The sequence below is a fragment of the Pteronotus mesoamericanus genome, unplaced genomic scaffold, assembly GCF_021234165.1.
Source record: "Pteronotus mesoamericanus isolate MK-2021 breed Mesoamerican mustached bat unplaced genomic scaffold, CSHL_Meso_final contig_24, whole genome shotgun sequence".
Classification (NCBI taxonomy): Eukaryota; Metazoa; Chordata; class Mammalia; order Chiroptera; family Mormoopidae; genus Pteronotus; species Pteronotus mesoamericanus.
Window position 1 is genome coordinate 6,685,301 of NW_026555100.1, and position 17,946 is coordinate 6,703,246.

General features: G+C 36.4%; 1 protein-coding gene across 1 annotated transcript in view; it reads left to right on the top strand.

Annotated features, from left to right (window-relative positions):
- Window positions 1–17,946, top strand: part of MICU1 (mitochondrial calcium uptake 1) — a 225,486-nt gene that overhangs the window by 175,579 nt on the left and 31,961 nt on the right. Inside the window, exon 9 of the mRNA XM_054572634.1 lies at window positions 9,518–9,655. Within this exon, the coding sequence (XP_054428609.1) occupies window positions 9,518–9,655 (138 nt within the window). The remainder of the gene's footprint in view (window positions 1–9,517; window positions 9,656–17,946) is intronic.

The window sequence follows — 17,946 nt, forward strand, 5'->3', positions numbered from 1 at the left end:
TTTGTGTAATCAAAATGCTAGATCAGTTAATATATGGAAGCTGCTTAGAACAGGATCTGGCACAAAGTAAGTGCTAGATAATAATGTTTGCTATTATGAATGATTGAGTATGGATCGATTAATCTTTAACAACTTAAGGAATTTCTCCAAGTAAGTAAAATAGCCCATTTAGGCCTTCTTTGGAACTAAACTCTTCTGTTTTTCCTGCTTTCTTTATTGCTTCATACTCAATTATCTCTTAACAAAAAAAAAAAGAAGTTAACTGGACTGAATTTACTTGAGATTATTTATTTCCTCAACAAAAAGAATATCATGTTAAATTAGGCTTAATGACCCCATTTCAGTTTAAATTCCCAAATATTCAGACTAGTTGAAAGCTAGCAACTATAAATCAGTGCTTAATTAGCCTCTTACCTAATAGCTGTACATAAATCAGAGAAACAATTTACAAAGAAAAGGATTCATGTGTTTCACTACAACAAAGATTTAAAATAACTTCAGAACATAAAATTAAAAGATAAGTAAACTAGGCAAAAACAGTCTTGCACTATATTAATAAAGGGCAAATATTTTTAATCTGATAATTGAGAAAAATAACAGCATTTCTATTTTTAAAAAGTCAAAGAACATAAATTCCGAGGGAGAAAATAGAGACAACCAATACACATGTTAAAAAATGGTAAGACTCTACTAATCAAAGAAATATTAATTAAAATAAGTAACCATTTTTCTTCTAGCAAAAGTAGTTTTATTATCATATTAACATTGTCAAAGGTACTGAGTAATGGGTATTCTCATATACCATTGGGATTGTAGATTGATACATCTTTCTGGAAATTAGTTTGGTAATATATATCAAGAGAATTAAAGTGTTTATACCTACCATTTTTAGGTACATTAGGTTGGCAAAAAATACAAAGTCTGACAGTACCAAGTGCTGATGAAGATGTGAAACAATGGGAACTCTTATACATAGCTGATAAAAGTATTGGTGTCATTCTTTTGGAAAATACTTGTGTATTACATTAATAAGCCAGCAGTTCCACTTCTAGATCTGTACTGTAGACTTGGAACTCTTGGTCTTGTTTTACCAGGACACTGATCCAATAATGTCCATAACAACATTGTTCATAATAGCAAAAAGCTGACAACTCAGATATTTATTTATAAGAGGACTGGTAAATAAGAAGTTATATTTTCAAACAGCAGAAATCTACAACAGTAGAAATGAAAGAAACATGCTTAAATGTATCAACATGGGTGAACCTTAGAAATACAAGCTTGATTGAAAAAATGAAAATTGCAGAATATATCCAGTATGATACCATTTCATAAAGTTCAAAAGCAAGCAGAAATAAACAATATATTGTTTTGGGACATAAATGTGTTTTAAATGAGTAAATAAGCAAATAACAAGACAATAGAAAAAGAAGTCCAGATAGTTTTTACCGCTTAGGAAATACAGTGGGGTGAGCTTCAGCTACTGGGAGGCTCATGCTTCCTCTTTCAGGTGAAGGAGTAGCTTCATGGTATTATTTTTTATGCTTCCTAACTTGTCTGTTGTATATATTATTTTTATATACATCAAATATTTCATAATAATTTTAAAGAGCCTATAGATTTTCATTTCATTAGAGATCAATCCAAAAATGATGAAAACGTGCAGGAAAAGTTCATCCCAGGGGTAGTATTTATTATAACCAAAAATTGAAACAACATATATATATACACACACACATACATACATACATACATATACACACACACACACACACCACTATTTTTTTAAATTGTTGTCCCGTTACAGTTGTCCCTCCTTTTTCCCCATTGCTCTCTCCTGCCCCATCCCCCACCCAAATCCCATAGTCAGTCCCCCCCCCCCCGCCCGCCCCTGCCATTGTCCATGCCCATGGGTCCTCTATTTGAGTTCCTTGGCTTACCTTTTCCCTTTCTTTCTCCTATGTTCCCCTCCCGACCTCCCCTCCAGGGACTGTCAGTTTGCTCTTTATTTCCAAGTCTCTGGTTCTATTTTGCTCATTTGTTTTGTTGATTAGGTTACTCTTACAGGTGAGATCATACGGTATTTGTCTTTCACCCCCTGGTTTATTTCACTTAGCATAATATTCTCCAGTTCAATCCATGCTATTGCGAAAGATGGAAGTTCCTTCTTTCTTTCTGCTGCATAGTGTTCCATTGTGTAAATGTACAACAGTTTTTTGATCCACTCATTTACTGATGGGCACTTAGGCTTTTACAGCACTTGGCTATTGTAAATAACGCTGCTATGAACATTGGGGTACATAAGTTCTTTTGGTGATTCAGGATTCTTAAGGTATAATCCCAGCAGAGGGACCACTGGATCAAAAGGCAGTTCGATCTTTAGCTTTTGAGCAAATTCCATACTGTTTTCCACAGTGGCTGCACCAGTCTGCATTCCTACTAACAATGCACTAGGGTTCCCTTTACTCCACAACCTTGCTAGCACTTGGGGTTTGTTGATTTATTAATGGTGGCCATTCTGATTGGTGTGAAGTGGTATATCATTGTGGTTTCAATTTGCATCTCTTTAGTGGCTCGTGATGTCGAGCATTTTTTTATGTGCCCTCTGTATTTATTTTTTATGGGCCCTCTGTATGTCCTCCTTGAAGAAGTGTCTGTTCAGGTCCTTTGCCCATATTTTAATTGAATTGTTTGTCTTCCTGGTATGGAGTCGTGTGACTTCTTTATATACTTTGAAGATCAAACTCTTGCCCAAGGTATCATTGGCAAATATGTTTTCCCATACAGTTGGTTCCCTTTTCATTTTTTTGATGTTTTCCTTAGCCATGCAGAAGCTTTTTAGTTTGATGTAGTCCCATTTTTTTATTCTTTCCTTTATACCCCTTGTTCTAGGGGATGTATTGGTGAAAATATTGCTGCGTTGGATATCTGCAATTTTCCTATGTTCTCCTGTAGGACTTTTATGATGTCATAACTTATATTTAAGTTTTTTATCCATTTTGAGTTTATTTTTGTGTATGGTATCAATTGGTGGTTTAGTTTTATTTTTTTGCATGTACTTGTCCAGATCTCCCAACACCATTTATTGAAGAAGCTATTTTTACTTCATTTTATGTTCCTGCCCCTTTTGTTGAATATTTACTGACTGTATTGACATGGGTTTATTTCTGAGCTCTCTATTCCATTGGTCTATCTGTCTGTTCTTATTCCAATACCAGACTGTTTTGATTACAGTGGCCTTGTAATATAGTTTGATATCAGGTATTGTGATCCCTCCTACTTTGTTCTTCTTTCTCAAGACTACGGAAGCTATTCGGGGTCATTTAAAACACCATTTTTTAAATATCCTGCTTTGTTCAAGAAAGGATTTAAGAAACTCGTAAAAAATACACTCAGTAAGACAAAGTCAATTTTTTTTTAATTGATTCCAGACCCGGGGGAAAGGAGGGAGAAAGAGAGGGAGAGAAACATTGATGTGGGAGAGAAACATCAGTCAGTTGCCTCTTGTACACGCCCTGACTAGAAACTGAACTGGAAACCCAGGCACGTGCCCCAATCGGAAATCCAACCCCAGAACCTTTCAATTTCTGGGTCGGTGGCCAACCAACTGAATCACACCAGCCAGGGCAAAAATAAATTAAAACTTACTGACAAATGAAAGTTAAAAGAAGGAAAAAGATAAAAGAAAGCCAGGAGAAGGTTATTATGAAAAATTTAAATAATGGATTATCATCTTCTTATTAGAAGTATGCCACACTTGACTCTAAGCTTCCAGTAACCAGGGTAAAAAGGGAAACATGATTCATGGTGCCTTCAAAGTAAGAACAATCAACTGTTTTGATTGAGACCAGAGAGAAATTTCTCCCCAAATTAACTGTGTGGGCAAGTTATTTAACTTCTCTGTGCCTATTTCCTTGTCTGTAAAATAGAATAATAATACTACCTTTTATAAAGCATTGTGAGGATTACATAAAGTAAGTTCCTAGGACAACAAACAGCTGGTAGTAAGCACTCAAATAGGTTACTGATTAGCTGTAATAAGTGACATTCTTGAGAGTATCCTTTCAAAAATCAGCACTGTGGAAGTAGGTATCATTAAGGAAGAAACGTAATTCTTGCCTCAGGTAGGAAATACTCTCAAAATAGGACAGAGTGCTGTGAATTAATTTTCTGGTGTTTTCTCTGTGTTCACTCAATCCATATTTATGGAATTTTAATTTATGCATTTAGTACCTCCTTTATGTGAGCTTCCTGTCTGATAATAGATGGCCAGGTACAGGACTTACTAAGTTGGTATTCTGCTTCAGCCAACTCTAAGTAATTTAATCTTGAAATTATTCTGTGTTCAATAATAAATAAAATTAGTTGCATTTACTTTTTTCTGCTCTTCTATGCGAAATTAGTATTCTGTAAGCAAAGACTTGGCAAAAGCAATGATGAAAAGAGTGAGAAATAGTAATTGAACTTAATTAAGACCCACTAAGAATAATCAATTGAGGCTTTTAGCTTCCTAGGAAGTGATCGCATGGTAATAAAAATATTAATTGCTATACATATTGAATGCTAACTGTGCACCAAACTGTGCTAATTTCTTTACATATATTATCTCATTTAATTCTCATAACACTTTGAGATTGTGAATATCATCCTTTTTTTTTGTGTGTGTGTGTGTGTGAGAGGGTGGGAAGATTTTTAAGTCTTAGAGTGAGCAAGCCACTTGCCTAAAGTCACAGCCACAAGTACAGGTTTAAGCCAGAATTCAGACCCAGGCCTTGCTGATTCTAGAGCAAATATGCTTAGTCACTTTAATGTATTATTGTCTGTGGAATAAAACCAAAACTTGGCAAACCTTGAAACCCTCCATTCGAGTTCTAAAATGTTTTTCCCTGACACCCTCAGTCAAATATACCCTGATTTGTACTATCACGTAATAAGTTCACGTCTCAGTCCTACCTTCCTGATTTTGACTATCAGACTGAAAAGTTAACCATTTCCTGGTCTAACTAACTGTGATTGATAGTGATGTCATTTGTAGCTTGATTTGATCATCAGCCTGTACTTTCTTAAAAACAATTTTTAAATGGAAAGTATCCTTGGATTTGAAGTAGAAAAGTCTAACAGCTTAGTTTGGTCATCTACAATCTTATGGTTGCAGACTCTAATGGATTGTTTTGGCCCTAACTGAGGGCACTGAGCCATGTTGCCTCAATTCCAAATTATGAGCCTTTTTCCCTAGCTCACCGGTTAGCCAAAAGATAACCTTATTAGTGTTGACAGTGAAGATACATCTGATATTTAAAAATCAAGAAAATTCAGGCTCCAGGCAAGTTGACCTGGGGCTCTCTGATTTCCCCTGCCAACTGAAGACATAGATTCATATTCAAACTGTGATGTGTATGTCATGCTCACTGGATGGGTTTGCAGTAGAGAACTTTTCCTATAACTGTTTTACCTTTTGATGGACATAACAGACAGTTCTGAGACTTCTGGTAATAGCAGCAGTGGCATGATCAAGATCTCAAAAGCCAAATACTGTCAGATTGAAAAATAAAGATGCGTTCAGCATCAGTAATTTCAGGTTTGAAATTACTGTGCATTACTTGAATTGCACAGTTCAGAAACTAGAAAAAGGCTGTAAAGAAAATTATCATTTTGAAATACTTATATAAGGGCAGGATTTACTCTGAGGGATAGACAAAGTCTCCTAAAAGAAAATTGTAGGAAAGAGAATACAGTTGAAGTTTATATTTGTTGGAATATATTAACCTCAAGTCTTTAATAAATCAAGACCCACTTGTAGACACTGATTTCTTTTTCCTTTTACAATTTTTCTGATCTTATGTTGAGCTTCATTCATAATTCATGTTTTCTTCTCTTCCTGACTTCCCATCTTCCTTAAATCATTTCATCTAAATCAGTGATTTTCAACCTTTTTTATTTCACAGCACACATAAACTAATTACTAAAATTCTGCAACACACCAAAAAAGATATTTTTGATGATCTGACCAAAAAAATGGGTGTGAATTTTAAAAAATATGTATGGTTGTTATTCATTTACACCAGACAGCTGTCATCATGTTGACTGTTGTCATTTTTTTATCTGACAATCTAAGGGAAAAGAGGTCAGTGCCCCTGACTGAGTAGTCAGGTATTGCATGTTTTAAAAATCCTTGCAGCACACTGGTTAAAAATCACTGGTCTAGATATATGTTGGCCATCTGTCCTTCCAAAAGGCTGTTTCTTTTCTCAACAAGGGGCAGGGATGGGAACTAAAGGCACAACGTGGACAGAAAGACAGGAAAAATCTTGTGGACAGTTTTTTGGCTCCTCTTCTCTGGCCCCCTTTGCCTGCCCTGCAGCCCCCTAGGGAACAACAGAGAGACAACAGCTTATATACATTTCAGAAAGTGGCAGGGCTGCAGAAAAGAAAACGTTAAGCTATTTAGCTCACCTCCTAGACACAAAAAAGCAATGCAGATGCTGTCTGGTGTAAATGCAGGTTAGTGTTGCACCAGAATGGAGAGTTTCTGTGCCATGGTATCAAATAGAATGGAATCTCTATAATTGTCATTGAAGTGGAACATGAAGAGGCTTTATCAATGTTTGGTTATGTAAAATATAAGCCAATCATTTGAATTTCTTCCAAATGTAGAATTAGAAGTTATCTACATTGTGATAATTCTGTAATAACCTACATCTTTTCCCCAAAGACCCTCTCATGACCTTGAGGATTACACGCATACAGTACTCCAGGAATACACCCACAGGATTGTGTTGGCTTAAGATACACGCTTCATCTCTAGAGCCTCATAATGTCTAGCTGTTGTCCTTTAAAGTTGAGCCCTAATGCAGGTCCTTGAGAAACTAACTACCCTTGAAGCTCCCTAGCCTTAGGGTAGTAGGTCTTCAGTTAATAAATGCTGAATGAATAGAACATTAATTCCAGTCATTTTTCATTAGCAGTTTTGTAGGTGAAGAGAAAGAATGCTACCCCACCTCCTCTAAGTCATGTTTAAGACCTCAGAAATAAGGCAGTCTTGCCTCAAAAGAGCCTAAAAACCTAAAAGAAGAGGTGCTGCCCAAAATCAAATTGCGGAGAAGGTAGTAAACTTTGAAGTGAGCTATAGTACATGGAGATGAATTTTTTTAGTCTATAAGCCCTTTCAGATTCCAATCACATCAAAATAATAACAGTAATAATAATAGAAAAAGACAAGTCTGAGTTTTCAAAGAACATTAGTAAAAAATTCTAACTTGAGTATGGCATTGTTACCTGGGGCTCTCCTTTGCAAATTGTCTTTTCTGGCTTTGAAACAAAACAGAGGTGAGAATTTGTGCCCCTGTGGTGAACAGAAGAATACAGGGCTTTCTTAAACCTAGAACAAGCTTATTCAGCTGCTGCCGCCGCCAATGTTGTAAACAAGAAACATTTCAACCTTGAATCTATCTTGTGGGTTAAAGCTTAAAACACATCTAATTCAAATATATGGGATTTTGCCCTAGCTGTTACATCTCCCAGATAAGGGTGAAATGAGTGTCCCGAACTGTTAAACCTAGGCAGGAGAGCACTAACAGCCTGGCTATATTTGCCCTGAGGAAGACTGGAGAAGAACTATGCATCTCCAGCTTTTTCCCGGGTATCACATTTGACTAAAATCTGATTTAAACATGGCAGGAAGTATGCCCATTAGCAAAAATTGTATCAGTCTTCCATTTTGTTTCAAGATGGTAAATTGAATCATAAATCAGACAAATTGAATCCTGAAAATTTTTGGTGTTGCCAAATTAATCAGCTCTTCAGAAGTGATGGTATGACAAACTTGAAATATTGAGCGACTGAGTTAAAAATGAGGCTTTCACTTAATATTGATGTTGTTGATTTGTTTGAAAATTGTTTTGCTCTTCACTTTAAATATGACTAAGCTCCATGACTATGTAAGTTTTTCCAAAACAATATAGTGCTATCGTGGAGGATAAATACGTACTACTGCTTAGAAGGATGAAACTGTGTGATATTGTGTTGAAGTCATTGCTTCCAGATGGAGCTGACTTTGAATCCCAGCTCTGCCACATGTAACTTCATGTTGTCTCAGTTTTCTCCTATGTAAAACTGAGCTGATAATATCTACTCCATAGGGTTGTTACAGTGATTAAATGAAAGAATACATGCGTGAAGAACCTGGCCCATGGTACATGCTCAGTAAATGGTTGCTGTTGGTAAAATGCAGTTCTTATGTATTGCTCACTGACAGTCTCACCAGTGCGGAAACAAATTAAGGTGTCTATCAACTTACTAAGCTGAGGAAATAAGAATTGCAAGAGAATTTCACTCTTGACTACATACTTCCTTATTTTGTGTCTCCTGTATCAGTCTTACCTCCCTATTAGACAGTGAAGTTGCTAAGGACAGAAACTGAATCATCTTTCCTGTACCCCACAAGATTAACACCCTAATAGTGCTACACAACTAGTAGACACTCAGGAAATGTTTGTTGATATGACCTTACTTAGCAATACCTTATGTCTACGTAGACATACCCCTCTTATGAGAATAAGATTATGTGCCACCACACAGAAATGTGAAAGTTTCCTGCTAACTGTTATTTTCCAGTAAAACCAGGGAGAAATTTTACCATCCTCAAATCATTTTGCTTTCTTTTTTTTTTTTTTTTTTTTTTTTTTCATTTTGCTTTCTAATTTGTTTCTGGGCCCATCTTTGGCCATTTTATTGTCTATGCATTTATAAGCTGCATTAACACTGCAGCTGGCACTGAGATAACTTTCTGGTCTCCATTTTTTAATTAAAATCTTAGTTTTCTGATATTGCTTAGATTAATGAGAGGTCCTTTATACTTAACCTTTCCATCTGCATATTTAAATATATTTAATGATTTTTCAGTAGCTTTATGGTAAGTAAGCATGTCTAATTAAGATATCCTATACCTTATACACTTTTTCAAGTTCTATTGATGTCCTAGCATTTGATTGCCATTTTGAGGAAGACTTGAAATCCTTAAAAGTCTGAGTGCATAACAATGTTAAGTACAGATTGAGGAACTGATGAATTTATGTATTCATAATTGATCAAATATATGATAATTAGCTTTTACATCTTCTCTGAGTAGCAGGGATAAGGATGGTCCAAAGATTACTTATTACCAGTAATATTACTCAGGAATTAGAAGAGAGTCTTCAGATTGTTTTGATCCTCACAAATATGCGTCTAATCTGTAAGGTATATGAGATGTTACAGCAGCTATGTTTTTATCTGTGAGGAAATTGAGGCCCAGAGTGTTCGGGTTACTTTCCTGATTACATGAATATTCCATGGCAGAGTTTGAGAAGAACCCAGATCTTCTCTTTCTGATTAATTTTTCTTATATCTTGGTGAGAATTGTAGTTCAAAAATACAATCCTGGCCATCACCTATTTTCTGCCATCCAACACAGCTGACCATTCCATATTCCATGTAAAACTACTTTCCATTTGACCTGCTCTCTTTGTTTCCCTCTCAGTTTGAACGCCACGACCCTGTGGATGGGAGAATTACTGAGAGGCAATTTGGTGGCATGCTGCTGGCCTACAGTGGGGTACAGTCCAAGAAGTTGACTGCCATGCAGAAGCAGCTCAAGAAGCACTTCAAAGAGGGAAAGGTAGGTATCTTTGCCTAGAGGAAGAAAAAGAACCAAACCGTGGAAGCTTATTGCATCATGAACCAAAGATTATGACTAATTCATCTCTGGTACCTGAAAAAAATGAGCAGTGGATGACGGGGAGGGGAAAGCCCAGAATGACCCTAGTTTTCTTACTGGACAAAGGGTAACACCATGAACTGAGAATAAGAATTTAAAAAGAGAAGCTGGTCTGTAGGGGAAAATAAAGAGTTCATTTGTAGATATCCTGAATTTAAAATGCCTATGGGCATCCAAGTAGAGTTGTTCAGCAGGCAGTTGGATATTTAAATCTACTTTAGAGGATGAGGTGGATTCGGGAATCATCTGTACTATAAGCATTAAAACAAGGAGAGTGGACGAGATTACCCAAGGAGAGTATAATGTGGAAAAGAACTGTGGGCAAGGACAAAATCCAAAGGAACGCTAACATTTAAGCAGCTCAGGAAGGAAAACTTGAGGAAATGTTTAGAGAAATACTAGAGAAAGTAGTGAAATCAAAGCCAAAGAAGTAGGGGATTTAGGAACTGAGGGGCGTACAGTGTCACATGTGACAGAGATGGCCCAGTAAAATAAGATGATAAACATCCTTTGGTTTTGGTTAAATGGTAATAATTCGTGACCTTTGGGAGAGCTGTTTAATTAGAGTGGTCAATTGGAAGGCATATTAGAATGAGAAGTGAAGAAATAGAAAAAGAGCAGAGGAAAAAAAAAAGGAAGAAGAGGGGAGTGGAGGCTCCAAAAAGGAAATAGCTTATGTTATAAACTCTCAAGCAGTATACAAGTCCGTTTGGGCTGCTGTAACAAAATACCACAGACTAGGCAGCTTAAGCAACAGAAATTAATTTTTCTCGCAGTTCTGGATTCTAGAGGTCTATCTCTGGTCAAGATGCTGGCAAAGTAACTTTCTAATGAGGGCTCTCTTTCCGGCCTGTAGACATTGTCTTCTTGCTTTGTTCTCACATAGCCTTTCCTTGGCGTTTGACAGAGAGGCAGGGAGGAGGAAGAGTACCCACACTAGCTCTTTCTCTTTTTTTTTTTTTAATCCTCATCCAAGGATATGTTTATTGATTTTAGCGAAAGGGGAAGGGAGAAAGAGAGAGAGAAACATCAATGTGAGAAACATTGATCTGTTGCCTCCCACATGTGCCCTGACTGGGGATCAAACCGCAACCTAGGTGTGTGCCCTGACCTGGGATCGAACCCGCAACCTTTTGGTGTATGGGACAGTGCTCCAACCAGCTGAGCAACCCAGCCAAGGCTGATGTGTCTTCCTATAAGAACACTAATTATATCAGACCAAGACTCCACATAGAACCTTATTTAACCTTAATTACTTACTTAGAGTCCTGTCTCCTAATAAAACCACATTGGGGGATAGGGCTTCAATGTATGTTTTGGATGGATACAAACATTCATTCCCTAACAGGAAGAAAAGACAGATCTGGCATCTGTAAGGAACTGACAAGGACTGTTGTGCTGGGAGCATACTAGGAAGGAGGAGATTAGACTGGGGTGAGGTCAGAGAGGGAGATGAAGGCCAAAGCATGCAAGACTTTGTAGGCATGAAATGCATTTGGGTTTTACTCATAGTGCAATGAGAAGCTATTTAAGGGTTGTTAGCAGTGAAATGGTGTGGTTGTATGTATATTTAAAGAGATGACTCTGGCTACTTATGAAAAATATTTTGGAAGGGAGCAAGCATAGAAGCGAAGAGATTGATACTAAGATTACTAGAGAATTCAGGAAGAGATGATTGAGCACTTTTGAGCAACATTGAGATTGGAGACCATGAGTTTACAGTGGCACTAATCAGTCCTACTCTCATACCTTTCAAATTGGCTACACCTGGTGCAAGAAGAGGCAGATGGTAGAACTGAGTCAGCATGTAAGGGTTTGCCAGGGAGTGGGAAGGACAAACTGAAGCAGAAATTAGTTAAGAGGCCAGACCTTTTAAAGATCTCACATACACACACAGAGACAGGAAAATGGCAGCAAACCCCTGTCTTCTCATTGTCAACCCAGTACCCTTTCTGCTGGACAAATATTACCAATTTGGCCATGATCAGGAAACTGACCTGGCACTAAAAATGTTCCGTGAGAGATTGCCCATGTGATGTGATATGGGAGGAATGGAGCTAGAAGACTTGGATTCAGGTCCTGCCTCAGAGGTTTCCATGGGCATCAGACAAATTGTTTAACCTTATGGGCCTCATGAATTGAGAAGTTTGTCTTAGGTGTGCATTTTAAGGGCTGTGAGCTTTAAAGATTCAATAACTGACGATAAGAAATGGGATTGCTAGTACTTGTCTGTTTTCTTACTTGTTAGTCTTTGTGCAGGAAATCTTGCCTGAATAGCATTGCCCCAAGTTGGTAGAAAGCGATTCTTATCACCCAGAGTTTTTCCTCCTTGTCGTGGATATCAGAAAGTAGAAAGGACCTCTGAACCAGGCTGTGGACCACAACCAAGGGCAGAAGGCAGGGCTCAGAAAGTGCCAGCTTCTCTGAATTCTGTCCAGCGTGTCCCTACAGCATGTGTTCCCTTGACTGTGACTGGGAAAGACTGGTCATTAATTGAAAGTGACAGAGGACAATACTTCTATACTACCCAACACTAGCTTGTTGGAGATTATAATTTTAGCAAATTGATTGCAAATGTTTGGCTGGATTTTTTAGTGCTGATGCTGGAAGCATTGTGTTTTCATTAAGAAACACTCCTTTCTTTAGACCAGACTTATTTTTAAAGTTTGGTTCAGACACTGACTTGACCTTAAAATAATTCTCTATCATGGTAGACTAATTCATGTTTTATAAGAATTTATATTTAAGAGCAATAAACTGGGTGTTGGAAACATCTGCTTTGAAAGAATAGAGTATTTTAGCTTTGGCATGGGGTTAATTTATGACCTGAAGACCTTTCAAAAAAAGCTCTGAAGTGAAAGGACAGGTTTTGTCAGGTGATGAAAATCTGGGGTGCTAAATTACTTCTGGCCCAGGATTTCTAGCCTGCTTTAATAAGGAGAGTAAGATTGATTGATTGTCCTCTCATGCTGGTTAAATAGTGTGTGAACATAGTAATTAAGTAAAATGAGAGCTAATGAAGGACCTTTGCTCCTCTAGTTACGACTCTGTCTCTCTAAGACCTTTTCCCAGTAGAGGGGAATCACCATCTTTTGTAATTGCATCTCTATTTCACTTTGGATTTGTTAACATGAAAATGTAAGTTTTCATTTGGCTCAGGTTAACATTTTTTGTGTGAGGAGTGCCATACAAAATACCAAAGCAGACCTAAAAGATTGTAAGTCCTAGTGGTGTATTAAATAAATATCTGTATAACACTTAATGACCATGCAGTGCTTCACAGCCATTTTTCTTTTTCTGTTTTTCTAACAGCCTTGTTAGATTTCATTTTGCTTTTGAAAATATATAGACATAGAGAAAGAGAAATTAATGACCCACACAGAGTCTGGACTGAAAGCCAACACTTTCTGTTCCAGATCTTGTCCCTTCCATGGCAAAGTTATTTTTCTCCTAACCATACTCTTCCTCTAAAGCAATGCTTCTCGACCCTAGTTGCCCAGTAGGGTCACTTGGAGATATTTTAAAAATGGGGGTTTTGGAGGTTCTCTTCAAACTTACCAAATCAGAAGCTCAGAGGGTGGATCCAGGCACCAGTGTTTCTTAAAAGGCTTCCCGGGCGATTCTGCTCTGGAAGGACCACGTATCGTCAGTGGCTCTAGCTGTTTTGTCCCTGAGTAATAGATTGAAGAACTGGGGGACCTGCTTTTCCTGGAAAATTTACTATATTCATGCCCTGAGTAACCACCATGTTTCTTATTTAACACTTTTCTTTTTAAATGGGAGAACATGTTTGTTTGTTTGTTTGTTTGTTTGTTTGTTTGGTGTAGGGGCTTTATTTTAAAGATTAGCCCTTATCCTCTACCAGGTTTTCCCTGTTCCCCTCAATATTATTTTTCCTGTGAATTCTTCTAGGCCAAATCTGACGTGGCTCTAAAATTTCCTTACTTTTCATCCTGTAAATTGTTGTCCTTATTAAAAGAAAGACAGAGTTTTCTGAGACTGTACGTTTAATTCACATTGGTGGTTTTCTACGCTCAAGCGCAGAAGCTGCAAACTTTAATAATTTAGCAAATCCACTTAAGAATGAATTGAAAATTTACAGTTCAGTTCAATGGGAGCCATTGCTATGTGCAAGACACTAAGCCAAGTAGTGTGAGAAAGATAAGAGATGAACAAAAACCATTACCTCTCCTCAAGAAATATATAGCCTGTAATACTCTAGTAAGAAAAAAATATGTATGCAAAGAACTACATAATTTCATATTCAATATTTATTAAGCACCGCTGTGCCAAACATTCTTCTAACTATTGGGAACACAGTAATGAGAAAACCGAAGTCTCTGCCATCATAGGACTAAACTTTCCTAGTGAAGGGAGAGAGATAATAAATAAAATATAAGGCAACTAACTCACCCAGCTTCGAGTCTCTTGAGAACAGTGTGTTGCTCATCTTTGTTGTGCTCAGTCTAGTGAGTATCTCATAGGCAAATGTTTGTCGAATGCTTTGATCAATGTATTAAATACCTAAATAAAGATTTGAGAAAGATTAGAACCAACTAAAGAGACTGAGTAAGAATTCTTGGAAGAGATGCTATTTGCTTTTGGTACGTTTATCTTCGTATAGCCCTATCCCCAATAGTCTTCTGTGTATATTATTGCTTATAAATACTGCTGCTAGCCATTAAGCAGGGTTTGTACTTATAAAATTGTAATAAAACTATTAAATTATTAATTTCATGCTCTCTGTGGATAATCTATGTGTGGGTTCTCCTCTTCACTCATTCTTGCAGATATTTGAGACTTGAAACACATTGTGATCGTCATGCATACCAGATTCTAGAAATACTGCTAGCATAGCCCTTGAAAAAGGTGATGGATTGATTCCTGGCAGATGGAGTTGTTATGACCAATTAAAAGACAAGGCAAGGCAATCCATCCGTTACAGTGTGTTTGTGCTTATCCATGACCTGTCAGCATTAAATTTCTGGCTTTCCAGCTGACCTCAGAAGCAGCCAAATTTTCCTTACCCATCTTCTCAGCTATTACAACTGCTTTTTACTTCTTTAAAGCTTTATGAGGTACAATTTTTATACCATAAAATTCACTCATTTTAAGTGTGCAACACAGTGATTTTTAGTAAATTACATTTTTATTCAATCAGCATTGCAACCCAGTTTTAGAACATTCCCGTCACCCCGAAAAGATTCCTCATGCCAGTTTGCAGTTAATGCCTCTTTTCACCCTAGCCACCAACAATCATAAATCTTTTTTTCTATCTCTATAGATTTGCCTTTTCTGGATATTTCATATAAATCCATTCATATAATGTAGTCTTTTGTGTCTGGCTTTTTTTACTTACATTTTTAAGGTTTACTCCTATTGTTACTTATATTAACAGTTTGTTACTTCTTATTGCTGAATAGTAAGTAGCATTCCAATGTATGGATATACTGCATTTTGTTTATCCATTTACCAGTTTATAAACATTTGAATTGTTTCCACTTTGGGATTATTATAAATAATACTGCTATGAACATTGGCATACAAGTCTTTAGGTGGACCTTACATTTTCATTTCTCTTAAGGAGATTCCTAGGAGTGGAATGGCTAGGTTGTATGGTAAAATTATGTTTAACTTTTTTTAAAAGAAATTTTCAAACTGTCATTCAAAATAGCTGTACTGTGTTACATTTCCACAGCAGTGTATGAGAGTTCCAGTTTCTCCACATCCTCACAAAAAGTTGTTATTGTCTTTTTTATTACAGTCATCCTAATTAGTATAGAGCAGTGTCTCATAATGTTCTTTTTTTTATTAAATTTATTGGGATGACATTGCCTAATAGGATCATATAGGTTTTTATTTACATTTCCCTAATGACTGATGATTCTGAGCATCATTTCATGTACTTGTTATACACTCATATATCTTTTTTGGCAAGATGCCTATACAAATCTTTTTTTAATTGGGTTGTCATTATATCATTGATGTGTAAAAGTTTTTTACGTAGTTCTGGATACAAGTCCTTTATCAGATATATAATTTAAGTATTTTCTCCTGGTGTATGATTTCTCTGTTTTCTCAGTATTTTGAAACAGAAGTTTTTAATTTTGATGAAGTCTAACATCAACTCTTTTATGGATTGTGCTTTTGGTGTCATATCTCAGAACTCTTTGCCTCACCCAAGGTCATGAAGATTTTTTCCTTTTTAAGATTTTATTTATTTATTTTTAGAAAGAGGTGAAGGGAGGGAGAGACAGAGAGGAACATCGATATGCTAGAGGTACATCAGTCAGTTGCCTCTTGCACGCCCCCAACTGGGGATCTGGCCCACAACCCAGGCATGTGCTCTGACTGGGAATTGAACCAGTGACCTTTTGGTTCGCAGGCTGGCACTCAGTCTACTGAGCCACACCAGCCAGGGCCCAAGGTCATGAAGATTTTTTATGTTTTCTTCTGAACATTTTATCAGTTAGTTTTGAAAGACAATTCTATTTGCTCATTTAACAACTTGCTAATGTTAAGTTCATTTTAAGCAACATAAAAAATTGTGTCTACTGCCCACAAAATATTTGTAATTTTTTTTAATTTTAGGATTTTATTTAAAAATGAAAAGCAGTTTCCTTCCTCATATTCAAAAAGTACTTGAAATCTTATTTTCTTTTTTTAGTTACCAAAAGTCCAGTTTTACATAACTGCAATTTTTCAAAGGAAGATAGATAACCAGTTTGTTGAATAGTTGGTCAGAATAAAATAAGATCTTCCTTCTTACACTTCCCCACAGTTAGTGAAGAAAATTTCTTTGCTGCCAAGCCTAAGAGGTTATTCCCTTGTGACTATGTCTGTTCAAATCACCCGTCAATAGACTGTGTAAAAGCTATAGCCTTCTAATCTAAACAACTCAATTTGCAAAAAGCATATCCTTTCACTTTTCATCCATGAACTTCATGTTATAGTCTTATTCTGATAACCCTCTGCATTTTTTTTACTGTGGTAGTTACCAAGAAATAAGAATTATGTGACTGGAATGATCTTTAAGGAGGAATATTTAAATTTTAACTCTATAAAATCAAGACCAATGCAGTTTTATTTTCTTCATTGTTCCTGGTTAGTAACATTGTTAGTAAATTGTTCCTGGTCTTCAGTGGTTAGTAAGTGCTCAATAAATATTTTTTATTATATCTATGTAATAAAAGGCAAAATGTTACATATTTTGATTTGATAATGACAATTTTGATTTGTGTGCAGCCATTTTTCTAAATTATCACATGAACAGCCACAATTCAAATTGTTCTTACTGTCTGTCCACAAATAATTCCCAGCGTAAACACTCTGGTCTTGAGCTATATTTTTTGATATTTCATGACAAATTAGTTGTTTGTCAGAATGGGGAGCATTTTCACGACCATGACTTTTCTGTTTTTGGAATTTTATATTAACCTTTTAACCTTAAAAAAGAAAAAAAAAAACCCTTTCAATAACTCAAACCCTGATCTTCCCCCTGCTGTAGAAATCCACACCTTAATAATAAAAGTAAAAAAGCTTTAGCAAGCCTCTTTTTAAATTGTGGTAAAAAATACAAAACAAGATTTACCATTTTTAAGTGTACAATTCAGTGGCATTTACAGTGCTGTGCAACCATCACCTCAGTCTATCTCCAGAACTTATTTTATCTTCCCAGACTGAAACTCTGTACCCATTAAACAATAATTCTCCATTTATCTCCTCCCCCAGACCCCTGGGGAACCATCATTCTACTTTCCGCCTCTATAAACTTAACTACTCACATATATGGGATCATATAGTATTTCTTCTTTTGTAATTGGCTTATTTCACTTGGCATAATGTCTTCAAGGGTCATCCATGTTATGCAGCATGTATCCAAATGTTTTTCCTTTTAAAGACTGAATAATTCATTATATCACATTTTGTTTATCTTTTCGTCCATTGATGGACACTTGGGTTGTTTTTACCTCTGCATATCAGTGTATGTATGTATCTTTTGATGGAGGTGAAGAAAAGATGGTATTAGTGGACCCATCCACAAGCAGGTAATCTTGTAGAATGTGTAATTCTCTATAAGGTTGGTTCTAGCCTAGTGCTTACCTTAGATAGCATACTATGGCCTTTATAAAAGAACAAGTCCTACTTCTGGATCCTCTAAGTCAAGGCCAAGAGAATGACCTCAAGTTACG